The 27,856-nt window shown below is 46.6% G+C and overlaps 2 protein-coding genes across 6 annotated transcripts; both read right to left on the reverse strand.

Annotated features, from left to right (window-relative positions):
- On the reverse strand, positions 1 to 27,724 carry PLIN1 (perilipin 1). 4 transcript variants are annotated; one of them, XM_065906160.1, is made up of 12 exons: positions 27,628 to 27,723; positions 15,909 to 17,156; positions 14,512 to 14,568; positions 13,779 to 13,942; positions 13,132 to 13,190; positions 10,220 to 10,424; positions 8,288 to 8,370; positions 6,299 to 6,563; positions 5,608 to 5,780; positions 3,682 to 3,873; positions 3,042 to 3,287; positions 1 to 1,983 (listed from the first exon to the last, which is right to left on the reverse strand). In XM_065906160.1, the coding sequence occupies exons 5-12, from the start codon at positions 13,174 to 13,176 to the stop codon at positions 1,642 to 1,644; spliced, it is 1,551 nt and encodes a 516-aa protein (XP_065762232.1). In that variant the 5' UTR covers positions 13,177 to 13,190; positions 13,779 to 13,942; positions 14,512 to 14,568; positions 15,909 to 17,156; positions 27,628 to 27,723; the 3' UTR covers positions 1 to 1,641. The 4 variants fall into 4 exon arrangements, with proteins under 4 accessions (XP_065762232.1, XP_065762233.1, XP_065762234.1 ...); XM_065906161.1 differs by lacking the exons at positions 13,779 to 13,942; positions 14,512 to 14,568 and having other exon boundaries at positions 27,628 to 27,724; XM_065906162.1 differs by lacking the exons at positions 8,288 to 8,370; positions 13,779 to 13,942; positions 14,512 to 14,568; positions 15,909 to 17,156; positions 27,628 to 27,723.
- Positions 20,698 to 27,803, reverse strand: PEX11A (peroxisomal biogenesis factor 11 alpha). 2 transcript variants are annotated; one of them, XR_010659103.1, is made up of 4 exons: positions 27,628 to 27,803; positions 25,379 to 25,494; positions 21,889 to 23,357; positions 20,698 to 21,788 (listed from the first exon to the last, which is right to left on the reverse strand). XR_010659103.1 is itself a non-coding variant. In XM_065906164.1 (3 exons), exons 1-3 carry the CDS (start codon positions 27,681 to 27,683, stop codon positions 22,786 to 22,788), a joined length of 744 nt encoding a protein of 247 aa, XP_065762236.1. In that variant the 5' UTR covers positions 27,684 to 27,803; the 3' UTR covers positions 20,698 to 22,785. The 2 variants fall into 2 exon arrangements, 1 of the variants encoding a protein (XP_065762236.1); XM_065906164.1 differs by having other exon boundaries at positions 20,698 to 23,357.
- Positions 27,804 to 27,856: the final 53 nt, after the last annotated feature.

Genomic DNA, 27,856 nt, shown 5'->3' on the forward strand with positions numbered 1-27,856 from the left:
TAAAGATATTTATTGCAGCCCTGTTCCTGGGAGCAAAAAAAAAAAGGAAATAACAGAAAAGTGCGTGATTAAGGAACTGGTTTAATCAATTATAGCACGTCTATATTATGAAGCACTTACTATGTGGCTGTTAAAAAGAGCAAGGAGGATTTACAATACTGCTTACAAAAAGATTTCTAAGATGCATTGCTGAGTGAAACAGCAGTGAGTAAAACACCCCACAGCGTGTATGAACGGAGTGGGGAGGGTATACACGTGCGCTTGCGCACCCTCAGTCTCTGATGGAAAGGGCACACTAGACTGCTGCCAAGACTGCTCTGGGAAAGGGGAACCAGGGGATTCCGGGAAGAAAGCACACACCCTTTTGCAATGTTTAAATTTTAAATTATATGCATGCATTTCTAAATGTGCCAAATATTAACGTTTTCAAAAATAGGTTTGGAATGAACTGTGGCTATAGGGTCTATTCTGTTGTTCAGTCCCTCAGTCATGTCTGACTGTTTGTGACCCCACGGACTGTAGCCCGCCAGGCTCCTCTGTCCATGGGATTCTCCAGGCACAATACTGGAGTGGCTGCCATTTCCTACTCTAGGGGATTTCCCAACCCAGGGACCAAACCTGTATCGCCTGCACTGCAGGTGGATTCTTTCTCACTGAGCCACTGGGGGACGCGCCATAGGTTCTATATGTATTGTTTATATAACTAAGCTTCTGTATTGTCTCCCAGGACTGGGGGGCGCCAGCACTCAAAACATGGAAGGAAGAGTGAACATTTAGGTGTAAAATCATAACGGTGCAAATGGCAATGTAGCTAGGAACAGAAAGGTGGCGCTACAGAGCACAGGCCAGGACAGCCTGTGGAGAGGGCAGGGTACTCAGAAAATGATGCGAATATGTATCTAGGCGCTTCCCAGGTGCCACTAGTGGTAAAGAACCCGCTTGCCAATGCAGGAGACATAAGGGACACAGGGTCAATCCTGGGTCCAGAAGATTTCCCTGGAGGAGGGCATGGCAACCCACTCCAGTATTCTTGCTGGAGAATCGCATGGACAGAGGAGCTGGGCGGGCTACAGTCTACGGGGTCGCAAAGAGTCGGACACGACCAAAGCGACTTAGCACACACGCAAGCTGTTCCCTTCAAAGGAGTCAGCTGAGAGCCTATGTACTCAAAGGAATCTCTGCATTTGGGGCTTGAAAATGTGTCAGGATCGCCTGCTTGAACACTTGGCTTGGTGACACGTTACTCACTAGTAGCAAATATTTGTCTACAGAGGATGGATGTAAATATTGGAAACAGTTAAATATCAGTGGGCCACAAGTTTGGTGAAAGAAGTGAGAGATAAGTTAGGCAATTAATCTTTTTGTAAAAAATTTAAAAAACCCAAGGTCTAGAATCAAAGCAGACTGCTACTCTGATGTTTCTCAAAAATGGACTCTGACAGCTAAGCCCAAAAAGGATGCTCAAAAGATGTGTGTCTTGGCAGCATCCTAGGATCAAAGCTTGGGACCCAAAGGGACTACTTTGAGGAAGCCAACGCTTACTTCTTCATAGGTTCTGTTTGTCTGCTAGCGACAGCGGCCCGGCCCGGCCCGGCCCGGGGCTGGGAGAGCGCCAGGCCGGGAGGGCGGTGAGCAGGCGGCTCAGCTCTTCTTGCGCAGCTGGCTGTACTGTGCTCGGCCCAGGATGGGCTCCATGACGCTGGGCCGGAAGAAGCTGTCGCTGACCCGGCGCGTGGGCTTCTCGCGGGGCATGGCCGGGAAGGCGGTGCGCGGCAAGGTGGCCGCGTCCACCCGTTCCTCCGCGCCCGGGCCCCGAGTGCTCCGCAGGCTGCCGCGGGGCGGCGCAGGGCGCGGGGCGGGCTCCGGGCAGGCGGGCGGCGCCCCGGACCCTCTGCGCTCCGCCTCCCGGCGCTCGGTCTCGGCCGGAGGGTTGTCGATGTCCCGGAATTCGCTCTCGGGCTCCATCAGCGACAGCCTGGGGAGCTGAGGGCCCGCCCGGCAGCCACGTTAGGGCCCTCAGCTTGGCCCTTGTCCCTGCACCTCCCACCGCCCCGTGGTCACACGCGATCCGGAGGGCACAGGCTGCGGTGGGACGGGGATGGAGGATGCAGGGGAACCTGCCAAGGACGGCCACCCCTGCAGGTGTGCAAAGTGCGGACCCCCAAGGCAACGCAGCCACCCTCTAGTTTCCGGACCCCAGGGTCCCCCTCAGAGGTCCCTCAGTGGGAGGTCAGGGACTTCCCTGAACCTTCCTTGGCCCAATTCCGTGAACTAAGGACAACCCACACCTTGCTCCTGCGTGGGTCAGGGTACCCATATCTGGCTCCATTTTGGGTCCAAAGTGAAGAGAGCTCTCTGCCAAGCCCCTTGTTTAAGCCTCTTGGTGAGAATGAGTGACTAGTAACCCATTCCCCACCCCTACCCTCCCACCCCTCCCACCCTCAGCTTGAAGGGGCCTCCTGCTCTGACCAGATCTCTAGTGCCTGCATGACCTGTTAACTCGCTCTGGGAAGGGACACAGGGACCCCCAAAGTGGTAATAGGCACCCCCTGGGGTTTTCCTGCTGGGAAGAGGTATTGGAATTGGGATGGGGGCAGCTGCTGTCCCCTGGAACAGAGCCCACCCCCAAGGGGTCCTGGAAGCCTCCCTCCAACACTTGCCCAGGGAGCAGCATGCAAACCAGCCAGGCCCCTCAGTTGGGAGCTGAGGGGTGAGAGCTGGGCCACTGGGGGCCCCAGACGGATGACTGGTGACCTCTCCAGCTGCAGGTAGGAAGGATGGGTGTGGGGGAAGGTCTCAGGCCAAGGCCACCGGTCTCTATATTCTTGGGGCTGCAGAGGGCCCCAGTCAAAGTCACAGTGTGTCAGAATGTTTCTGGGGCACCGAGGGTCAGAGGCTGGGGAAGGGAGAGCCGCTGTCACCCCTTCAGCCTAATCTGCTTTCCAGGGGGTGGAGGTGGGACTGGGAGGGGAGGGGGAAGGGGAGGGGGGAGGGGGAGGGGGAGGGGGGAGGGGGAGGGGGGAGGGGTGGGGGGGGCTCACCGGCACGTAGTGCACCACTGTGCCCACCACGTTGTCAGTAACACCCTTCAGAGCGTCGGACAGGGACATGGCCCTGCCCTTGCTTGAGGAGGTGGCCCGGGCCGGCGTGAGGTGCAGCGTCCTGCCCGCCGTGGCCAGCACAGCCGCTGGTGCCCACATCACGACTGAGACGGTGCTCTGGAGGGCCTTCTGCAGGGTGTGCACCACGCTGCCCAGGAGGCCCTGCGGGCCGGGCAGGGCTGCTCCCTGCTGACCAGAGCAGGGTCAGTGCCTCCACAGCAACTCCCCTGATCCGTCCCCTCCTCACCATCCCCGGAGCTAGAGGCGGAAGAATCTGGACACTAAGTTGGAAAAAAAACTATCGGCCTGGCTCTTGGTCAGGTCACCTCTGCGCTCTGAACCTCAGTTTCTCCATCTTCAAAATGGGGATGACAGTCTCTGTCCTGCCTATTTGATGGGGTTGTTGTGAGGATCTGCAGGGAGAACTATTAGCCGGGTGCTCAGGGGTGAGGGTAAGGGGGCTGCACCCACGCACACGCCCCTGGGCCTGGGGGCAGAGAGCCTTGTGTCAGCCCGTGCCTCTGCTTCCCACCCCCTCAGGGGTTCCTGCACACGCCCTGGCCTGCGCTCTCCCTCGTACCTCACTGAGCCTGCTCTCCTCGGCCGCCGCCTCCTCCTCCTCCTCGGTCTCCTCCCCCTCAGTGTCCGTGTGGTCTTCGTGGTTTTCCTCCCGGGTGGCCGCGAGGTTGCGCAGCCAGGGCACCCGCACCTCGCTCTGCCGCCGCGACACCACCTGCATGGCCGCCGACGCGCCCCACTGGGCCAGGCTGCTCTGAGGGCGGGAAGGCCGTGGTCCGCTGGCTTCACTGCCCCTGCCAGAGGCCAGGCTGCCCCAGCAGGCAAAACCCCGCATCCCCAGGGTCAGGGTAGGGGGAGGCGAGCTGGGCCTGGCCCCAGCGGACTGTTCCAACTTTTTACAGAGTGGTAACTTACACCCACTGAGGTGCGCACGGCTTTAGTGTACAGCTCTGGGAATTTTTAGAAACACACACAAGTGTGACCAGCACAGATCAAGACAGAGACCATTTTCAACACCCCAGAAAACTCTGTGCCCCTTACCCAGTCAGTACTGCCTCAGGGGACCACATACTGGCCTCCATCACCAAGCATTAATTCTGCCCGTTTATGAATGGACTCACACGTGTTTTCTTTCATGCATAGCTTTTGTTCAATGTTATGTTGTAAGATTCACCCACATTACCGAAGAGTTCCTCCTTTTTCATTTCTGTGTCACACTCCACTGAATAAATATACCAAAATTTACCTATTCTACCGCTGATGGACATTTGTGTTGTTTCCAGTTCTTAGCTAAGGGTAAAGCTGATAGTAGCATTTCCAACATGTCTTTGGGGGATATAAGCTCTCCTCTCTGTTGGGTGGAGTTGTTGAGTCATAGGGGATGTGTGTGTTTAGTTTTCAGAGGTACTCCTTGCAGTTCTTTAAAGAGTGAGAAAAATCAAGTGGGCCAGAGGGTCCCATGGGAGGACACCAGCCTGGGCGGGTGGGCAGGTGCCACTGAGGCACAGCTTGACTCACTGCAGACCCCCAGGGGGCCCCACAGTCTCCTTGTTATACAACCCTAGGGGACACCATTATTTTCTGTGTAAATGGTGGTGTCTGAGGTTGTGCCGTAGAGTGGCCTCTGTCCGCGATGGGCTAGGCTGGGGCGCAGGAGTTAGTCTAGCCCCCACATGGGGATGTGACCCCCAGTGCAGGGGACAGGGGAGAACTACTGCTCCCTACAGGGCCAGGCATGTGGTGGGCTCTCAGCAAACATTTACTGGAATGAATGAGCCAGGTTTGACAGTGCTTTTAAAAGTACCACCCTCATGAAGGCTGAAAAGTGGTTATCTTGTTCACTGACCTTTATGCTGTAATGTTTTTATTTCCTTTTTTAGTGGGGGCAGGGGGCTTAGTTTCTTACTAAAGTTCCTATGAAAAAAATCCAGGCTATCCCTGCTAAAATACACAGAGTGTGTGGTATGGGGAGGAGTAAGCCCTGTCTGGGGCTAGAAAAGACAACTTTACCAGAAGTGCAGTGGGATGCCAATGAGAAGCCTCTAGAAGGGAAACCAGAAGCCTGGGGGCAAGCAGGGATATGGCCCAGCTGGGGCTCTCTGCCCCACAGGAGGGGTTTGGTGCCTTGCACCTTGCTTATTCAGAGGTGACACTCGCTAGTGCCTACAGAGAAGATAGGTGGGGGGAGGTCTCTGATTTCTCCCAAGAAGGTTGGGGGATAGAGTGGAACCTAGAGGGAGAATGGGAGAGACGGAAGGGGGTGGGGTGGGGTAGGTGACCCTGACAAGCAGGCTTGCCCTCCTCTCCCCTTGCATCCTAGAGCGCTAGCCCTCCACCCCACCTAAGGTCTCTTGTCCTTAGACCTAATATTCCACCCACCCCCACCCCGGCTGGAAGACAGGATGTTCTCAGGGCAGGAGGTGGAACTGGATAGGGATGGGAGGGACCAGGAGGTCCACAGGGTTCCCAGGCCACATCAGACACTCACCAGAGGCGCCACACCTGGGATCCACATGGCCAAGGCCCGGCCCTGTTTCAGTGCCCGGGCTGTGGTCTGGAAGGTGTGTCTAGAGAGAGTGTTGGCCAGGGCCCCAACCCTGCTCACGAGGCTCGGCTTGGCCTTGGGAGGTTTCTGGGCATCCTGGAGTCCTGGGGCAGGGGCTAGGTGGGAGTTGTGGGGGGAAGGAGAGGAAAGCAGATCAGAGAGGGGCTGGACAAAGCTGGGTGGTGTCTAGGGTTAGAAAAGGATCACCCTATTCCAACACAAGCTCACTGGAAACTTGAGGAAGTCACTTTCTCCACTTAAAGATGGGGAGAGGGGCCAAATGAAAGTGGAGGCCTCTGGGAGTCCTGCTGGGCCCTCCCTGCTCCACAGCAGTGGCTGTGTGCGCAGTCACTGCAGTCGTGTCCGACTCTGTGACCCTAAGGACTAAACCCAGCCAGGCTCCTCTGTCCATGGGATTCTCCAGGCAAGAATACTGGTGTGGGTTGCCATGCCCTCCTCCAGGGGATCTTTCCAACCCAGGAATAGAACCTGTGTCTCCTGCATTGCAGGTGGATTCTTTAACCTCTGAGCCACCAGGGATAGCAGTGGCTAGATGAGCCCTGTTGCCTCTTCCTAATCCCCAAGGAGCAGGGCAAGGGTGGGCACCCCCAGCACCCCCCACAATGGCAGATACCTGACTCTTCATTGGCTGGAGGGAGGAGGAACTCTACCATCTTCTCAACACCACCCAAGGCCAAGTCGGCCCCTCCAGAGGCCAGCCGGCCAGCTCGGGTGTTGGCGGCATACTCAGCAGTGTCTCTGGCCATTCCCCAGGCGAGCTCACATCCAGCCAGCGCGGCCCCTAAGACTTTGTCTGAAGTGCTGGCAATGGGCACGCTGATGCTGTTCCTGGCGCTGCGAAGGCGGGTGGAGATGGTGTCCTTCAGCTCAGAGGCGATCTGGTGGAAACGGGGATGGGTAGTCAGGCGTGAGGCTTTGGCAGGGCCTACATCCCGCTTTAGGAAAGCCTCATTTAAAGGCCTAAGGGACTGGCGCCAGTATTGGGGCACCTTGATTAAGCTGAACTTTACAGGGAAAGGGCTGCAGTCCTTTCTGCGCCAACCACTTAGATCTCCTGGCTTCTCTGCACCCGATTTCTGCCTGTCGAGATGCTAATCACCCTTCAAGAATCACCCCAGTGACCACGTTCCTGATAACACTTGTCCTCATATCCTCAAGGCACCTCCTCCACTGTATCTTCTGTCCTGACCCCAGAGCACTCCTCACATTCCCATCTGTGCCTAGGTGAACGTACGGATGTGGCTGGCCTTCATACAGGTTCTGCACTGAAATGATGTCTTTCTCTCCTTTGACTTTTTGCCTTTTCATACTGTTCCTTGGGTTCCTGAATATTCCTTGGAAGGACAGGTGCTGATGCTAAAGCTCCACTACTTTGGCCACCTGATGCAAAGAACCAACTCATTGGAAAAGACCCTGATGCTGGGAAAGATTGAGGGCAGGAGGAGAAGGGAACAACAGAGGATGAGATGGTTGGATGGCGTCACCAACTCAATGGACATGAGTTTGAGCAAACTCCAGGAGACAGTGAAGACAGGGAAGCCAGGTGTGCTGCAGTCCATGGGTGTCAAAGAGTCAGACACAACTGAGTGACTGAACAACAACTCCTTTGACTTGGGAGCTTCTTTGTGACAAAGGCTTTGCCCTTTATCTGGAAAAATAAGTGAAGAGCAAGGCCTCAGAGCTGAACAGTGCTGCTCTCCTGTGGCCTCCACTTCAGGCTATGTGGTCAGGGGGAAGTCACTAGTTTTCTCTGTCAAATGGGGATACCACTCCTATCCCAGAAGGTTGAAAGTGTTAGTTGCTTAATTGTGTCCGATTCTTTGTGACCCCATGGATTGTAGCCTGCCAGACTCCTCTGTCCATGGGATTCTCCAGGCAAGAATACTGGGGTGGGGTGCCATTCCCTCCTCCAGGGGATCTTCCCGACCCAGGGATCAAACCTGGGTCTCCTGTATTACAGGCAGATTCTTTACCATCTGAGCCACCAGGGAGAAAGAGGATTAAAGGAGAGGACTCTATAAATCACGTGTCATGACCCCTGGCATAGGATAGGGCTCACTCAGTAAATGTGAGATGAGTGGTAGTTTATCAGTGAGATGGATGAGGTCTGAGAGTGAAATGTATTCCCCTAAAGCACCAGACCTGGCCCTCACCACGGCAAATAGCCAATGAATAGGTATCCAGGTGAAATGACTTTTTCAATCTCATGGTTCTTAAGGTGTTGGATTGTGAAGACATGGGACTGCAATCCTGAAATCTGGTGAGTGTGACCCATGATCTTAGGTGTCTGTAGCCACCAAATGGTCTGATGTAGGCCCATGGGGTATCTCACAGAGGGGGGATCAGAAGCAGTGGCCCCCCACCCCAAGCTCCTGTATGAGTCTGCCTCTGGCCTGTGCCCGCTGGTTTCAGAAAGCCTGCCTTCATCTGGTCCCACAGGGAGAGGAAGAAGCCCGCTGTGCACTTTTGGGGGCAGGCAATGGCCACCAGCCTGGAAAGGCATTTGCCACGCCCTCCTGCATCATGGGCTCATGCCTGCTCCTCCGCTGAGAGGCAGTGACAACAGAAGGTGGAAGTGCTGGAGAAGAGGGGAGGGGCTCACCTTTTCAGGAGGATACTGGAGGGCAGGGATCTTTTCCTCCAGGTGGTCTAGGCCTCGGCAGGCCAGTTCGTTGGCAGCTACGACTGGAAGCAAAAGGCCATGGTGGGGTGAGCCCTGCCTTCACTGTGAGGACCTAGCAGGGGCCTCTGTGCCAAGTAAGGCACCTTGGAGCCCTCAAAACCCCCAGCCCTGCCACCTCCAAAGCACCGGGCAGCCTGGGGCCCTCTGCCACCATTGGCCCCCATCCACTGTGACTCCTTGAGACCAGGAAGTCTTCCCTCTGGGTAGAAGATCTGCAGTCATGCAGACCTGTTCTCAGAGCCTGGTGCCTGCATCTGCAGTGTGACTTCAGGCAAGTCACAACCTGGCTGAGCCTCAAGTTCCTTATTTGTCAAGTGTGGATTAATGTGGACAAACCCTGCAGGGTTGTTATGAGGAGGAAGTGACAGAACCTACGGGAATCACCAATGGATCTTGCTCTCTCGTTCTCCTATGACCCCTGTCTGGGTGAGCGCTGGGTGAACACGACAGGGGAAAGCAGAAGTGGCAGCGGGGAAGGAAAGGCAGTCAGGCCCTAAGGGAAGACCTTGGTGGGAGCTGGCCTGGTACCACTCAGGTCCAGAGATGACAGCTGGTCTAGAGTTCCAGATGGTCCGTGGCCCTTCATTTTAACCTTCAGGAGTGAGATGGTCAACAGTGGGAAGAGGGTCACAGGGAAGAGAAAGGGGCAAGTGACAGAAGATGCCAATGCTCCTGGAAGACATGACCCTGGGGCTGCTGAGGACATAGCTCTGCGCCCATGATCATGGAAATCACAGTTTTAAAGGATACCTACATCTTCTCTTTCACATATTCTTTCTCCAGGTATCTGAGGTTTTCACAAAATTCTCAAGCAGCAGAGAGAGCCCAGATGACTCAGCTGACTTCTGATATTGGGCCAAATGAGACCCAGGGAGATTATTTAAGGAGCCTGCAGGCAGGGAGGTGGGCCCGGGCCCAGGCCCAGGTCTTCTTTGTATCTGTCCTCTCCTGCTTGCTGTGCCGAATCCACAGGTACCCAAAACTCTCTTCAGGATGGTGGAAAGTCCTAGACTGCTGGAATTTCCCTCAGTCCTGTCAAGAGCTGTGCCAGGGAACACATATTTTCAATGAGGCAGAACAAATTGAACAGGGGCAGGCCTGGTAAGCTGTCCTCCACCTTCAGGTCCCTGGCTGGCAGCTCTCTTCTGCCGCTGCCTATCATGGGACCAGTGCCATCAGCTGCAGGACCCAGAGGGCTTCCCCTCTTCCTCCACTCCCCCCAGCCCTGCCAGGCCAGCCCTCCTGCCCACTGGCTCTGTGCCAGACTCTTCCAGTTTCTGCTGCTGCTGGATCTGGAGCTAAACTGTGTGTCTGGTCTGCTGTATGCCCCACACCCCCCACTGCGCACCCCATAACTCTGTCCACCCCTTCTCCTGCCAATTATCATCCTAGGAAAATGCCAACTGGATCAGAGAGGAGGCATTATAGATGAGATGAGACCTATGTCTATATCTATCTCTCAGTAACGTGCTTGCATGCTAAGTCTCTTCAGTTGTGTTCGACTCTTTGTGACCCCATGGACCACAGCCCTCCAGGCTCCTCTGGCCATGGGATTCTCCAGGCAAGAATACTGGAGTGGGTTGCCATGCCCTCCTCCAGGGGATCTTCCAGATCAAGGGATCGAACCTGTGTCTCCTGTATTGGCAGGCAGTTTCTTTACCATTAGCGCCATATATCTACATCTAAATCATCTGTATCTATAAATGAAACAACTATGTAATGAGATATAGAGAGTTAAGAAGGCAGTCAGACACAAACAAAAAGGCAAACAGACAAGCTGGCTATCAGACAGACTGGCAGACAGGTAAAAGATTGGCAGGCAGTCAGCCTCCGAGGGCCACGAGTACTCACATTGGGTGGACAGCCTGCGGACCACTGGCTCCATGCTCCAGGCTGCCAGGCTGCTGGCGCCCTGCACGCCCTTCTCGTAGGCATTGCATACAGAGGCCACCAGGGGGTGGGCTTCCTTGGTGCTGGCGTAGGTCTTCTGGAAGCACTCACAGGTGCCACTCACCACTGGCAGCTGCAGGACCCGCTGCAGCACATTCTCCTGCTCCTGGCATGGAAGGAAAGCAGCGAAAGAAATCAGCCCACCTCCTTCTCCTACCTCCTGGGGAGGCGGTCCCAGAGCTGCGGCGCCCACTAGCGCCTGGGTCCAGGTGACCTAGGAGGAATCCAGAATAGAAAGGCCTCTGCAGGCCCCACAGGAAACATAAGAGCCGGGCAGCCGCGCTCTCCTGGTCATAGTCCTGGCTCTGGAGAGCTCCTGGGGCAGCCTCCATCCTCCAGGGGCCACCCCACCCTGCAGCCACTCAACCTGAACTTCATGGCCAGGAGTGAGTGTGCCGGTGCATCTGTCTAGAGCTTTGGTCCACCGTGGATTGGGAGCTTCACCTGAACATCTTTCGGGTCTTTCTGGGACACATCTCCCTGCCTCCAGTGCCGGTCCCACTGCCTGGGGTGCTCCCCTTCCCTCCCACAGACCTTTCTGTCTGGCGGAAGACACAGCTCGAGCGTCGTTTCTCCCGAGAAGCTTCCCGGCCCTCCCTCACGTCAGAGGTCACCACCTACCTCCCCGGGATGTGTCCGCACTCAAACATGGTGCTGCGCTGGTGCTGACCACCCATGCACTCGGCTCCATCCCAGGAGGCTCTCACCACTGTGTCTCGGGGCCTCACCCAAAGCCGCCAGTCATGTCAGCCGAACAGGTGACAGGGCTGCACCTAAGGTGTTCAGATCTGCCCAACTGGACAGAATGACAGAATCCTAGGCCTCCAGGGGCCTCTGAAGCAAGACTGCTCTTCCCACATCCCTCTGGGAGGCTTGCACTTGAACTTCTCCTCAAATGGAGCTCACTCCTCGTAGAGTGGCCTATGCCCCTCCTTGGACAGCGTGGCTGAACCGGCATCCACCCCCACCCACAGCTCCACCCGCTGCCCTGTGGAACAATGCTGAACACATCTATTTCATCATTCATGGGTTGGCCTTTCACACACTTGAAGATAAGCATCTCTGCCTTTAGCAGTTCCTTCTGTATTCTAAATAGCTCTAGTTCCTAACTTAGCTTATAAACAACTCAGTGCCCTGATCTGCTAATTCCATCCTCTGCACACACTACATCTTGACATAGCCTTTATAGCACTCAAGCTTGAAGACAGCCTTCCAGGTGTGATCTGAATGTGTGGGGTCCAGTGAGACATCACCTCTCATTACTGGGATGCTAGGCTCTTATTAATGCATTCTAACTTTGGCAGCAGGCACATAATTAAACTTTGGATCAGCTAGGAAACTTACTTAAAATAAAAAAAGTGGTCTTTGAGTAAAAAAAAAAAATGCAGATTCTAGTCTTGCAGAGAGAGACAATATTTACTCAGTGCCATTATGCTCCAGGCACTGATTGAGGTGCTTCAGTAACATAACCTCATGTAACACTAACAGCAACCCTCTAAAGTCAGCACTGTCACCAGCACTTGCCAATGAGGAGACAAAGACTCAGAGATGTGAAGTGACTTACCCAACAACACACAGCTAATAAGTGGCAGAGCCAGGCTTCCAACTCAGGCCTGAAATTGCAAATCTGTGATTTGCTTCAAAATAACATAAGATGGGTGAAAGGATGGGTGAGGAGAAGGCAGTATGTCCCCGGGATTCAGTTGCTGGGGCTAGTGAAGGGTATTGTATTTTTCTGTCTTTTCTTAGGAATATTAGGAATTCTCCACATAAACATCCCAAGTCTGGCTCAGATGTTCAGGTTCTTTTTGTAGTTTTGAATTTGTACTGCTACATAGTTTTTCTCCAGAGGGGAGGATCTAGCTTCTTCTGTTTGTAGGAGACTCGCATGTACACCAGACCGTAGGCTATAATATTTCAGATTTTGGTCTTGCAGATGAGATTCTTAACAATTTGAACTAGATTCTTGACAATTTGAACTAGAAAAAGGTTATAACTGTAAACAAGAAAATTTTTCTTTAACATTTTGGACGAAGCCTTCGGGAGTTGATTTAGGCAAAGCCAAAGAGGGAGAGAGGTCCTGGGATGGAAATACACTACCATCTGTTAGGATGCACGTGTTAACTATGCATCTGTTAACTATGCACGTGACCATTTTATGCCTCTCTGTGTTCTATGATCAAATACAACACATGGCGATTCCTAGTGCAAAGGTTAGTTAAAGCCTAACTTGGGACAAGATGGATATTATACGGGCTCACAATTTTCCAGTTTCATTATTTGAACTGTGCCTAAGGTGGAGAGGCCTTGCCAGGCGGCATCAGTACACCTAAACGTGTAAAACCTCCCTGAGTCATGCTGAAGACCAGGCTAGACACAGTACTGTGGTCCCTTCTCACATACATAACGTGTGCTGTGTAGCTCTAAGAGGTGCCATTTACATAAACTAACATATCCAAGATGGCTCTGGAGTTACAGAATGCAGAGTCTCAGTCCTGAGAATTCAGTTTTGCCTGGATGGACAAAGCATGGACGTCTGGGTCAGGCTTTAGAATATAGTAGTTCCCTTCCTCTCCTTGTCCCCCACCAGCCAATTTTTTCTCCAAGGTGCTTAGTTTTTAATAGGCATCATTCCCTACCCCTCCACATTCTCTAACAGCCTCCTGCAAAAGCAAGAATAATGAAGATGTAATGGTCAATGAATTATGAATATAACCTAGACATATTTTGCTCTAAGCCCCCCGAGCCCTTCCTCCCAGCTCCTCCCTCCCCCTAAAGTTGTCTATTGCTTCATATAAGCCCAAGTTACTTACAGGGAGGTCTCCATCCAGCAAGGTGGGGCCCTTGTTGACTGCCATTGGAGCTCTTCAAGCTGCAAAGCAGAAGGTTTTAGGTCCATGAGAAAGTCCTCAGCCTGAGATCCACGGGGTCAGTCCCTATCCCTCAAGGCCATCAAGGGGACCCAGGCTTCAAGTTCCCTGAAGAGAAGGTATTTGGAGGATGAATGTCACAGACAAGTGGTCAGTCCTTAGAGTCCCACAAGTATGAGGCCTGGCAGCCTACTTGTTGAGACCGAAGTTTCTTATAAGTATTCAGGGTAAGAAACAAAAAATGAAAGTAGCTTCTAAGAGATAAGAGGTTTTAGATGAAGTTTAGGAGCTCTTAGATGAGGGTCCAAGAGACTAAAAGAAAGAGTTTCAGGTTTAATCTTTTGTTTTTTTTAATGAAAAAGTTCTGCATTAATTCCTCTCTTTTTAAGCAAGCACAGATACCAGTCGTTCCTCTGCTCAGCCAGATAAGAAAGTAGCCATTCATAAAACCAGCAATTTCAGTTGTGTTCTGGAAAAACCAGTGGCTGCAGAGTATTTACATTCTTGGTCATTCACCCTCAGTAACCTCTCCCTCAGGGGTTTCCCTTCAGGCCTCTTCATCCTCAGTAAAATTCCCAGAAGAACCTTACCCTCAACTTCTTTACTTCTCAGAAACCAACCAGGTAAGGTTGTCTCGGGACCCCCACGCTCACTCCAGCTGATGCTGTCTCGGTGCCACAGAGCTCAGGCTGCCGAGTGAGCCTCTCGTCCGGAGGAAACAAATCCAATTGCTCTTGGGCAACGCTATTAACACCTCCCAGCTAGAGGAGGGCAGAGAGGAAGAGAAAGCCTGGTCAGCCTGTTGTCATGGTTATTTGACCCAGGGTCCCCTGGGCATATCCTGCTCTGTAAGGAGATTTAGCCAACTAGGGGGTAGAGAGCAGGGCTGAAGGAAAACCAGACTCAGAGGAGTTATTATTCCTGAGCAATGAAATAACTGCTCCATGATCCATTTCTGACCCTCACTTCTCAAAAAAGCTGTTTTCCAAAAAGAAGACGTTGGGGTATATGTCATTAAACTCATAACCTCTAAAGTTTTATAATCTTTGACTCCTTTTCCATAGAGGGTCCTGTGGAATGGTTTTCAATCCATTTCCCTCATCCTTATTTTTTACTATCAAGAATGACTTTTGAACAGTAAGATTTAAACCCACACAGGAACACAGTTTACCTGAACATGTTAATCTTTTGATTATTAAGATAAATTACTCTCAGTGAAAAAGATAACCAGACCTGGGGTAGATTCCTTGACAGTCTAGGCTTTAATAGAGCTATTTCAATCTCTGTAAATCCCAGATTTCCAGGAAGTTTATTGAACTCTACCTGGTTTAAGATGCCACCAGAATATGCAGTGAGAAAGCCAACTGGATTTTGTCAAGTCTGGAAAAGACAATGTTGACCAAGATTCAGTTACTGATCAGTAGCATCCAGACAGCCACTGATCACCTCTCCTCCCTTCCTTAGTAATGAATCAGACAGGACCCCAAGAGCTAATTCCTGGCTTCAGAGATGATGGAGGGTTGTGGTATAAGCCATAGTTTTCAGATTATCTAAGAAGGCTTTTTAATTAACATAGGGAATAGGACAAAACTTATTTTCCTTATTTTTTGCAAAATTGTACCTACTGTTGGCTCTCTGCTAAGCTGCATACTGTGGGCAATCAGAGAAAGAGGCAGCAAGTGGAGAGGAATGGAGATGTGTGATAGATCCTCTGTAATCAATTCTATGTCTAGGATATGATAAGGCAGGAAACTAGAAATCGGGAAGGGGAGGAAAGAGTCAAATGGAGTCTCCAAAAAGAATAATAAATATGTGATACCACCCATTTATGATAAAAACTCTTCAGAAAGTGGGCTTAGAAGGAACCTACCTCAACATAATAAAGGATATGACACATAACAAACATACAACACACCTACAGTTCACATCAAACTCAATGGTGAAAACTCTAAGGTAAGGAACAAGATAAGGATGTCCACTCTAGACACTTTTATTCAACACAGTTTTGGAAGTTCTAGCTATGGCTATTAGAGAAGAAAAAAACAAGAGGAATCCAAAAGATTCCAAACAAAAGGAATCCAAATTGGAAAAGAAGTAAAACTGTCTGTTTGCAGATGACATGATACAATACTTAAGAAATCGTAAAGATGCTGCCAGAAAACTACTAGAGCTGATCAGTGAATTTGGTAAAATTGCAAGATACAAAATTAATACATAAAAATTTCTTGCAATCCTATACACTAACAATAAAAGACCAGAAATATAGATTACAGAAACAATCTTATTTACCATCACATCAAAAAGAATAAAATACCTAGAAATAAACCTACCTAAGGAGGCAAAACTATAGGATACTGATGAAAAAAATAAAAGATGACACAAATGGAAAGCTATACCATGTTCTTGGATTGGCAGAATCAATATTGTGAAAATTACTATACTATCCAAAGCAATCTACAAATTCAGTGCAATCCCTATCAGATTATCAAAGGCATTTTTCACAGAATTAGAACAAAAAATTTTACACTTTGTATGGAAACACAGAAGACCCTGAATAGTAAAAGCAATGTTAAGAAAGAAGAACAGAGCTGCAGGAATGAGGCACCCTGACTTCAGACTATACTACACAGTTACAGTAATCAAAACAGTATGGTACAGACACAAAACCAGAAATATAGATCAGGGAAACAAGATAGAAGTCCAGCGATAAACCCACGTACCTGCACCTCTGAGCACCTCAGTTCAGTTGAGTTGCTCAGTCATGTCCGACTCTTTGCAGCCCCATGGACTGAAATATGATAGGCCTCCCTGTCTATCACCAACTCCTGGAGTTTACTCAAACTCATGTCCATTGAGTCAGTGATGCCAATCAACCATCTCATCCTCTGTAATCCCCTTCTCCTCCCGCCTTCAATCTTTCCCAGCATCAGGCTCTTTTCAAATGACTCCATTCTTTGCATCAGGTGGCCAAAGTATTGGAGTTTCAGCTTCAGCATCAGTCTTTCCAACAAATATTCAGGACTGATTTCCTTTAGGATGGACTGATTGGATCTCCTTGCAGTCCAAGGGACTCTCATGAGTCTTCTCCAACACCACAGTTCAAAAGCATCACTTCTTTGGCACTCAGCTTTCTTTACAGTCCAACTCACACATCCATACATGAATACTGGGAAAACCATATCTTTGACTAGATGGACCTTTGTTGGCAAAGTAATGTCTCTACTTTTTAATATGCTGTCTAGGTTGGTCATAACTTTTCTTCCAAGGAGCAAGTGTCTTCTAATTTTATGGCTGTAATCACCATCTGCAGTGATTTTGGAGCCCAAAAAATATAGTTTCTCACTGTTTCCGCATCTATTTGCCATAAAGTGATAGGACTGGATGCCATGATCTTTTTCTGAATGTTGAGTTTTAAGCCAACTTTTTCACTCTCCTCTTTCACTTTCATCAAGAAGCTCTTTAGTTCTTCTTCGCTTTCTGCCATAAGGGTAGTGTCATCTGCATATCTGAGGTTATTGATATTTCTCCCAGCAATCTTGATTCCAGCTTGTGCTTCAACCAGCCCAGCACTTCTCATGATGTACTCTGCATATTAGTTAAATAAGCAGGGTGACAACATACAACCTTGACGTACTCCTTTCCCAATTTGGAACCAGTCTGTTGTTCCATATCCAGTTCTAACTGTTGCTTCTTGACCTGCATACGGATTTCTCAGGAGGCAGATCAGGTAGTCTGGTATTCCCATCTCTTGAAGAATTATCCAGTTTGTTGTGATCCACACAGTCAAAGGCTTTGGCATAGTCAATGAAGCACATGTTTTTCTGAAACTCTCTTACTTTTTCAATGATCCAACGGATGTTGGCAATTTGATCTCTGGTTCCTCTGTCTTTTCTAAATCCAGCTTGAACATCTGGAAGTTCATGGTTCATGTACTGTCGAAGCCTGGCTTGGAGAATTCTGAGCATTTTCTCTGACAAAGGAGGCACGAATATACAGTGAAGAAAAGATAGTCTCTTCAGTAAGTGGTACTGCAAAAACTGGACAATTACATGTACAAAAATGAAATCAGAATACTCCCTAACACCATACACAAAACCAAACTCAAAATATTAAAGACCTAAATGTAAGGCTAGGTACTATGAAACTCTTAAAGGAAAATATATGCAGAACATTCTCTGATATAAGTCACAGCAAGATCTCTTTCAATGCACTGCTTAGAATAATGAAAAATAAAAATAAAAATTAAAAAATGGGACCTAAGCTTAAGAGCTTTTACACAGCAAAACAAACCCTAAACAAAATTAAATGACAACCCTGAGAATGGGGGAAATATTTGTAAATGAAGCAACCAACAAGGGATTAATCTCCAAAATACACAAATAGCTCATGCAGCTCAATATCAAAAACAAATAACCCAATCAAAAAATGGGTGGAAGACCTAAATAGACATTTCTCTAAAGAAGACATAGAGATGGCCAAAAAACATCCGAAAAGATTCTCAACATTGCTAATTATTAGAGAAATGCACATCAAAACTACAATTGATGATATCACCTCACATCAGTTAGAACGGCCATCATCAAACAGTCTATAAACAATAAATACTGGAGAGATTGTGGAGAAAAGAGAACCCTCTTGTACTGTCAGTGGGAATGTAAACTGGTACAATCATTATGGAGAACAGTGTGGAGGTTCCTTAAAAACCTAAAAATAGCACTACCATATAACCCAGCAGCTCCACTCCTAAGCATGTATCTAGAGAAAACCATAATTCTAAAAGATTCACACACCCTGTTCACTGCAGGACTATTTACAGTAGCCAGGACACAGAAGCAAGGTGAAAGTCCATTGAGAGAGGAAAGGGTAAAAAAGATGTGGTGCATATATATAATGGACTATTACACAGACATAAAAGGGAGTGACATTTGCAGAGATGTGGATGGACCTGGAAGCTAGCATACAAAGTAGAGTACGTCAGAAAAACATCCTATAATATCACTTATATGTAGAATCTATAAAAATAGTAGAGATGAACTTGTTTGCAAAGCAAAAATATTTATAGAGTCACAAATGTAGAGAAGAAACTTATGGTTATCAAAGGGGTAGGGGGGTAAAATGAATTGGGAGATTGGGATTGACATGTATTTATAATTGATATAATGTATAAAATAAGTAAATAATGAGAGCCTACAGTTTAGCACAGGGAACTCAGTGCTCTGTGGTGATCTAAATGGGAAGAAAATCTAAAAATGAGTGGATATATGTATATGTATAACTGATTCACTTCGCTGTACAACAAGAAACAAATACAGCATTGCAAAGCAACTACATTCCAATAAAAATTACTAAAAATTTTAAAATATGTCATACATTTAATACTTATTGATCCAACCTGGGCTTTGAAAATGTAAGATAGTAACAGAGAGAAAGGGAAGTAACTAAAGAAGTGGCCTCTGCCTTCACCTCACTTCAATGTTCAGGACAAATTATCTATGTGTCAAGAGAGCAACCTGGGCCAAAGGGCAGTGTTAAGACTTTGAAGTCATGGCTTTGGGCCAGAGGGAGTACAGGGCTCTGTGCCTGAAAGCTCTGTTGACAAAGCTGGCTCTTTGGCCGTGTCAGCTGGTCATCCAGAATGTGGGTGAGAAGTGAGAAGTGGTGAAAAGGGTCTAACAGAGTCCCTTGGGAAGAGTCCACTTTCCAGCAGCAGCTTGAAGGACATAGTTACTTCCTTTTATTCCCCATCCCTACCTGCCCCCTCAACCCTGTCCAACTACCCCATGAGCACAGGGACCTTGGTCACTCTGTATTCAAACGGACCCCAGATCTAAGCACGGCACTCAAACATTTGTTGTTGAATAAACAAATTCTAGGCAACAATGTTCAGCTGTGAATGTGCTGGTCTATACATCTAAGAAATGTCTTCAGACAAATATTATATGGTATCACTTAGTGGTAAAGAACCTGCCTGCTAATGCAGGAGACATAAACAATGCGGGTTCGATCCCTGGGTTGGGAAGATCCCCTGGAGGGCTCGGCAACCAACTCCAATATTCTTGTCTGAAGAATCCCTTGGACCGAGAAGTCTGGCAGGCTACAGTCCATAGAGTCACAATGTTGGACATGACTGAAGTGACTTAGAATGCATGCACATATGGAATCTAAAAAATAATACAAACAAATTTATATACAAAAGAGAAACAGACTCACAGACACAGAAATTAAACTTATTGTTAGCAAAGGGGAACAGGGGTAGGGATAAATTAGGAGTACGGGATTGACAGATACAAACTACTATACATAAAACACATAAGTAAGGATTTTCTGTATAGCACAGGGAACTATATTCAATATCTTATAATAACCTATAGTGGAAAATAATCTAAAAAATACGTATGTATCACTGATTCACCTTGCTGTACACCTGAAACTAATAATATTGTAAACCAGCCATACTTCAATTTTTTTGAAAAGAGAAAACAGAGATACAGTTTTTAAGAATACCTACCATTTGAGGTGAGGTTATGGGGTAAAAGAGCAAACAGGTGAGGGAGATTAACAAACTTCTTACAGTTATAAAATAAATGTGTCACAGGTATGGAATGTACAATGTGGAAAATTTAATCAATAAATATATAATACCTTTATCTGGTAACAGATAACTAGATTTATTGTGGTGATCATTTTGAAATGTGTAGAAATATCAAATTACTATGTTCTGCACCAGGAAATCACACTGTGCTGTAGGTCACTTTTACTTTAAAACCAAACTCATAGAAAAAGAAATCAGATTTGTGGTTATCAGAGGCAGGGGATGGGGAGAGGGGTATCTGGAAGAAGGCAGTCAAAAAGTACAAACTTCCAGTTATAAGACAAATAAGTACTATGGATGTATGACAACATGATAAATATAATGAACACTGTTGTATGTTATTTATGGAAGTTCCTAGTGAGTAAACCCCAAGGGTTCTAAATGTATGGAAAAATTTTTTCTATTTCTTTAATTTTGTATCTATATGAGATGATGGATATTTACTAAACTTACTGTGGTGATCATTTCATGATGTATGTTAAGTCAAATCATTATGCTGTACACCTTATACAGTACTGTGTCAATTATATCTCAGTAAAACTGGAAGAGAAAAAAAATATCTTTGGTTTTTAGAATCCCTCCTGAATGCATATGGAGGATTGAAGGTGGGGATGGTTAGTTAGAAAGGAGAAAGGTGCACAGGGAAGGAGGGGCCATTAAGGTTTTCATAAATTCTAGAAGAGGTGGCTTTTCCCAAGCTCCCCATCACCCAGTCTAACTTGCAAAGGACAAAACTAACCAAGATGGACACACTGTTAAAATGCCATTACAGAGTCAAGCTTTTCCAGGCAGAAGCAAAAACACCACTGACAGGGATAATACATGGGACCCTCAGCAGTCTGGACAAGATTGTCTTAGAGGTCTCTTTCAACCAGGATGTTCTATACTTAAATCTTTCTTCATCCTTCTCCTGCACTTGGACCTTCCAGCCAAGAGCTTATTTTACCAGAACTCACTCTATCGACTGTGTAGACTGCTTATCTTAGGACCACCTTACTTTAACTCTTGTCCATTCCCAGAACACATTCACAGATACATGAGTAAATTTTGTCTACAGATTTATTAGACATAATTTATTACAGTAGAAGATAAGGACAAAGTAAATATAGTTAATATTTTTTATTTGCTTCGATCTAGCAGCTTTCATTTCTCTTAAAATTCCCAAAATGTTCTTTATCAAATCCTGTATCTTGATTGGTTACTCAAAAACTAGAGTGCCAAGTACCTGAATCTATTTTTTAAGAATCTCAATCACATTAATGGAAAATTTACTGAATGCACACTTCTCATTGCTGTTCAGATAAATGTGATGGCTTTACTGGTAGGGCTGACACTGGCCTCTTATCTGATGCTACCCTATTTCTCTACCTCACTTGCCTCAAATTAAGAGGATCTGCAACCACAAGAAAGAACCCAACACCCTGCATAAGCAAGTGGCATTCACTCAGTATTCTGGTGTCTTCCTCACTCATAGCTTACTGCCCTTTTCCACTTTTCCCAACCACTCCACAAATATGAAGTCTGACTTACAGAATGTTATGATCCTTCTACTTTATAGTTTCATGAAGTTTCTTAACTTCATAAATTTCAATGAAAATTAATGTATAAATGCCCATACTGTTATATGGCTTTATATCAAACAATCCAGTTAGTGGATCTAGATATAGTTTTAAATTCTGTAGAACAGAATATAAAGCACTAGCCAAATGTTCTTAAAAAAAAAAAAAAAGGCTTTTTGTATGGGATTCTGGAGAGTCTCATACTTCTACCTAATCAGGAAGGCAGTGAAACATGGAAAGAGCACTGGATTGGGAGTCAGAGAAATGAGGTTCTGGCCTCAGTTTTTTGTTTTTGTTTTTGTTTTTTTTTGACTATGCTAGGTCTTAGTTGTGGCATGTAGGATCTTTAATTGCAGCATGCGGAATCTAGTTCCCCGACCAGGAATTGAACCCTGAACCCCCTGCATTGGGAGCACAGAGTCCCACTCAATGGACTACTAGGGAAGTCCCTGTCCTCAGTTTTAACCTCAGCCTCCTCATCTGTCACAAACTGACCCACAGGTACGAACTGTGACTTTCCATATTATTTTTACTTCATGTCCTTTCTACCTGTCCTCAGTTTTAACCTCAGCCTCCTCATCTGTCACAAACTGACCCACAGGTACCAACTGTGACTTTCCACATTATTTTTACTTCATGTCCTTTCTATCTGCTTTTTATTTGTTTTTCCTCACTGCATTACCTAAAGACACAATTTATACCATGAAGATGCCTGATACATTTCTGATTTTACTCCTGGACAGAGGAAGGACAGGAGTGCAGTTGATGTGAAAGGTAAGTTAAGAGGCTAGAAGGCCAGCTCTGCTCCATCCTGCATTGACAGCTATGGAGGAAGTGGGGTAACTGACCAGATCAGGAGCCTCTACTAGATCTTAGAGAGGGCTGTGCATCAGACCTACTGGAGTCGTGCAAAAGTAGCCAGATACATGGACTCAGTCCTGCCCAACTCTGTGCAACCCCATGGACTGTAGCCCACCAGGCTCCTCTGTCCATGGGATTCTCCAGGCAAGAATACTGGAGTTGGTTACCATGCCCTTCTCCAGGGATCTTCCCCACCCAGGGGTCGAACCTAGGTCTCCCAAATTGCAGTCGCTATATATTAGTGTCCACTTGTTAGTTTAGATCTTTAAAATTTTTCTCTTTCAATTTTTATTCACTTAGCAAACACTGAGCTCCTAACATGCACATAAGAGATGCTCAATAAATGTGAGATGAAGGAAAAATACACAGAAAGTTAGAAGTCACTCCCACACTCTAGAAAACATATAAATCTTCAAGCTCTCCCCCTCACCATCCGTGGCCCCACCTCTGTTCACATCACAGTCACTAAATGTTCATGTGAATAAGTCCTCAAGCACAGTATGACACGGCTGTGCCTAGTGCAAATGTCCATTTCACCTACAGCTTGTCTTCAAAGCAGGTACTGGTCTTCAGCCTGAAACCATGTCACTGGGTCTTCAGTTTCATCTGAGGATACACCACAGTGATGATGCCTGCTACAGAGGACACAAGGCCTCCGAGGCCTATGATGCCAGGATTGGACTTATAGATCCCCAACTGGTCCAAGGGGTTCAGGATGTCACAGAAGTTCTTCACTGTGTCCAGAAACAAGGGAGGATGACTCTTCAGAGAGTGGAATAAGAGAAGAAGAAGGGACTGGAGCCACTCTGTCTCCTCATCAGCCACACTGTACCTGAGGGGATCCTGGGATGGTGACTTCTCCCTCTTTGCCCTGTCGTGTGCAACCTGTTTCATCTGCAGGGAGACTTCGTACAGATCCCTGACCAGGCTCAGCAGAAGAGAATAGTAGTAATAGCGGGCAGCCCACCTTCGCCATTTCTCTTTGTTAACGCCAGAGACAAGCCCTGTACTCCTCACGAAGAGGACAGTGTCACAGATGAAATAAATCACACGGTTCAAGCTGGCTAATGTTAGGCATATGCGGGGCACCGGGTCAGTGGCACGAATGCTCTGCTGTGTCGCCTGGAGAGCATGCACCACATTGCCTAGTCTGAACCCTGCAAGAAGAATCCACAAGAATTAACGGTTATTTAATCAGATGTAACAGGATTTTATAGGCAGAAGCCCTGTATCAGGGTGAGAGGTCAGCACTGCTTTTTTTAACAACTGACTGTCATCTATGGCTCAGTCTTTGCTCAGGAAAGGAAAAGTACTTTACAGTAGGTTAAGGACACCTAAGATGATCCTGGAAGGCAAAAAAAACAGCAACCCTTTAAACTTATTGCCTCCATTTGAATGACTATATTAACAAATGACAACATACTTTAGGCCAGGTCAATCATAAGTGTGGGTTGTTACAATTTGCATATTACCAGCTATACTTCTTTAGAAGGAAGGTACTGCAGTAACATGAATTCCAGAATGCAACATTCTTTTTTTTTGTTTTCTTTTTTTTTTCAAAATGCAACATTCTTTTAGAGAGTCTAATGCCTTACACTTATTTACTTTCCAGTTGAAAGACTGCTTTTTAAAAAAACACCTTCCTTGGTGGCTCAGCAGTAAAGAATCCAACTGCCAGTGCAGGAGACGTGGGTTCAGTCCCTGGGTTGGGAAGATCCCCTGGAGAAGGAAATGGCAACCTATGCCAGTATTCTTGCCTGGGAAATCCCATGGACAGAGGAGCCTCAAGGGCTACAGTCCATGAGGTTGCAAACAGTTGGACATGACTTAGCGACTTAACAAAACATCATCCTGCAATTTCTCTGATCCAAAGCCCCTATGGCTCCCTACTGTCAAAAAGCCAAAGTAGAGACAGCAGAATTTAGTGAATAACACAACTAATAATACTGTCATATGTGATGCCTAGTTCAACTAAATCAACCATTGACAGGGTATTTCCTTTATCAGAGCACGTAACTTGATCAGTGATGCACCAATCAATAAATATTTGTATATATTACAATCTTAAACATTATGGAGGATACAAAAGAAGTATTTTCCATACATGAATATATCTTAGACTCAGTAAATTCTCAGAAGTAGCTACCCTCAGGAAACACAGATCTCAGAAAAATGTTTGGTATTGTTTTATCAAAAATAACACAAAACATGTAATGAATAATTCAGGTTTCCAGTTCTAGATGTTGCACTAACTAGCTTAGTGACCTTGGGTAAGTCCTTTCTAAACTTCAAAGACCAGTGATTTTTAAAGTACCTTTAAGCCCCAACATTCCGAAGAGGGAGAACTTCTAATCTTGGCTTTCCAATCCATCCAGAAGAGCTCCTTCCCATCCCTCTGCTTGACAAATTAAGTCTTCTGCTCATCAAATTAGTTTCCTCATTGAGCTTCCAACACAATGGTTTGCTCAGAACATCCTGAGCCTCCACTAGAGGAAACTACCCTTCAAGAATGCTCTCCCAATCCTTCTCTCTCGTGCCACCCCTCAAGTTCCACCTCCTCAAAACACCTTTCTTTTTCTCAACCAACGTATTTGGTACTAAATCCTATATCATTAGACCATGTGATCTTAGTTCTTCCATAAAGCTCAGAACTACACCTACATGAGCAAATACTCAAAATGAATTAAATGAGTACAAACCACTGACTGCTTTTTGCCTTTTACATAAAAACAACCCCACAAATGACTTAAGAAAAAGTATCCATCCATTTCCTCCAGCAATCCCTCAAGAAAAAGGAAAAGGGAAAGGGGTCAAGGATATAGCTACTGTATTCTTCCAGGGCTCCCAGGAGCCAGAAGTTCATGTCAGAGATTGCCAGAACATTCTGTGATTCTAAGAACTAAAGGTGAACTAACACATTGTATGTCCCACTGGTTACAATGAAGCAGAAAGACAAGATGTCGCACCAAATGTGAACATAGGAGAATATCTGTGAACCATTTGCAGCAAAATATTTCATCTTTATGGCCTGTCATTCCATGAGGGCAGCCTTACTAGTGATCTTCATCAATAAGCTTGACTGACTAGAAATTCATGACCTGGGAAGTATTTTTGTGAATTACAAGGTCTGAGGATTCTAAACCAGGAGCCACTGTCCCTCAAGGGACAGGGTACTTACATTTACGGCCAGTGCTCACACTGGATTCCAGTTTCTTGAGCTTCATTACAACCTTCTCATTGTCAGCTTTAGGCTCTAACAAATATCTAAGCAACATGCATGTGTACTGAGTGGCTCTGAAATGGAAAAGAAAAATGAGGAGAATGATTTACAAACCAAATAAAATTTGATTCATGAAGTAAGGGAAAGAGAAACATGTCTTGCCGAAAACAAAGTTTCCAAGACAATTTCTCATGCAGCAGCTCCTACAAGAGCAAAATTCTGCAACACTCATTTCACAGGGCCAAAGGGTAGAACATGTGATGAAAATGCAACACAAAGGTAATGAAAGAGAACTCCACAAAAATAAAGTGAACAATTTCTCAGAATGCCCATTGCTGGCACAGAGAAAAGCATATAGCCAAAAGAGTGAACTGCAGAAAACTCTATCTCATGTTAAGTCTGCAAAGATCCATATTCTTTATTTTCTACAGTGTAAATTTCTAAAAGATTTTCAGATTTCTAAAAGGAAATTTTTACCAACTACTTAATGTGACAGGTCACACACTCAAACCAGAACCAATGAAAAGTCCACCACTGGCATACTGTTTAGTTTTTTTTATAAAAGAACCAAATACAGACCAACACATAAATAAGTATAGATTTGTCTTTCAAACTAATGAGTATTTTATATAAAGTACAGACTCCTGTTTAATACTACTAAATATTCAATAAAGTGATTACTGTCATGAGTACAAACAGCAATGCCTTACTGAAAGAAACATAGCAAATGAAAAATTGTGTATCATATAACTAAACATCTAAATGCATTTGACATTCTAATAAAGTAGGTAGATGACTGTTTCCTACTGTCCTGTAACTGCATCTGAATCCCCTTACGCTATAAATATTATTCTCAATAAAAATGGTGAATGTGTTATTGTGCCTGAAGTAATAAGAAACAATCTCTCTTTCTCTTGTAAGCATGTTTCCTGGATAAAGGGCTCAAGCTGGTCAAGTCAATGAATCCCTTTTTCTCAGATCTGGTCTAATAATAGGAATGTATCCAAAAACAAGACATTATTTTCTGAGTGCCAGTGTATTCACAAAAGCTGTAGATCACCAAGGGGGTTAGGAAATGAATACTAGAAATCTCAGATCTTGAAATAAGTATATACTAAGTACATATAATAAGTATATACTAAGCAATTATTTATTAACCAATCTCATTGATAAAATTTGCAGGGTATATTCTAAGCACACTGGAACTGGAGGCTTCTGTTTTAATGAAGTTTGTATATAATGCAACCATTTTGAAAATCTATCAAATTAATTAGAAAGATAGTATGGTTTGATAGTTAAAGAACTGGATCCTGAAGTCAACTGTGTGGTTTTAAATCTCTCGGTTCAGTCACTTAGTTCCTATTAAACTATTTCTGCTTCAGTTTCCCCATTTCTGTGAAATGGGAATGATTTCAAGAATTTAACCTAATAGGGTTGTGTTGACAGTTAAGTGGGTTAATAGTTGTTAACACTGGGAAAACACCTGGCATTAAGCCCGCTTCCAAAAGTCTCATAATTGCTGGGGTTACTATTGATCTGTGTGTATCAGCACTTGGACACTCAGAAGAAGAAAAAACTGTTAAATAAAACTGTAATTGTGACTACTTTCTTTTTATTGAGCACGATTCAGCCAAATCCCTAAAAGAAACGTTAGAAGCTAGTATTAAAGCCACAATCTCTTTAATATTTCAGCAGCACGGCCTGTATCTCGGAAAGGTGGTCAGTTCTTTCTGAGGCTCTCCACACTGCATTTTACGGTTCAGAAAAATTTCACAGGCGGTATCTCGCTGAGATACGGATGACAAACACAATTCCTCCCCATAAGTATTTCATGGAGCTTTTCAAGATACTACCAAATGCTTAGATGTCAACCCCGAGTTTGTCTTAAATAATTCCTTGGAGGAACATTGAGCGGAGAAAACCCACCCTTCCTAGAGTCAGGAGAGGAGGGTTCGTCGGCTAGTTTACCGCAGCCAGCGGCCCGGAGACGCGGGACCTGACGGGAAGGGAGGTGTGTTCGGCCCAACCTCATTGAAGTTAGGGTGAGGAGGGGCTCCCGCGCCACGCTACCGCCGGGAGCCGGCAGCGGCTTTCCCGGTTTCGTCCACTGGGCTACTAACCGCCCTTTCCGGGTATGGAGAACTGGGAACGGTCTACCCGGGTGAGCGGACCGGGGAAGGGGTAGAGGCCGCGGGCACCTAACTCACCTGAAGAGTCGGTCCCGGCCCTGGGTCTGGTTGGTGAAGCGGATGAAGGCGTCCATGGCACCCAGCCCAAGGATACGCGTCGCACCGGGCTCTGTCACTAGTCCTCAAGGGCGGCCGACAGTTCCCCACGGGACCTTCAGCTTCTCCACACCCGAGGGACCAAGTTTCCCCGCCCCCATGGGGGCGTGCACACCTTCCAAAGAGAGCCTTAGTGGACTTCCGGTTGGGA

This window comes from Muntiacus reevesi, chromosome 15, assembly GCF_963930625.1.
Source record: "Muntiacus reevesi chromosome 15, mMunRee1.1, whole genome shotgun sequence".
Classification (NCBI taxonomy): Eukaryota; Metazoa; Chordata; class Mammalia; order Artiodactyla; family Cervidae; genus Muntiacus; species Muntiacus reevesi.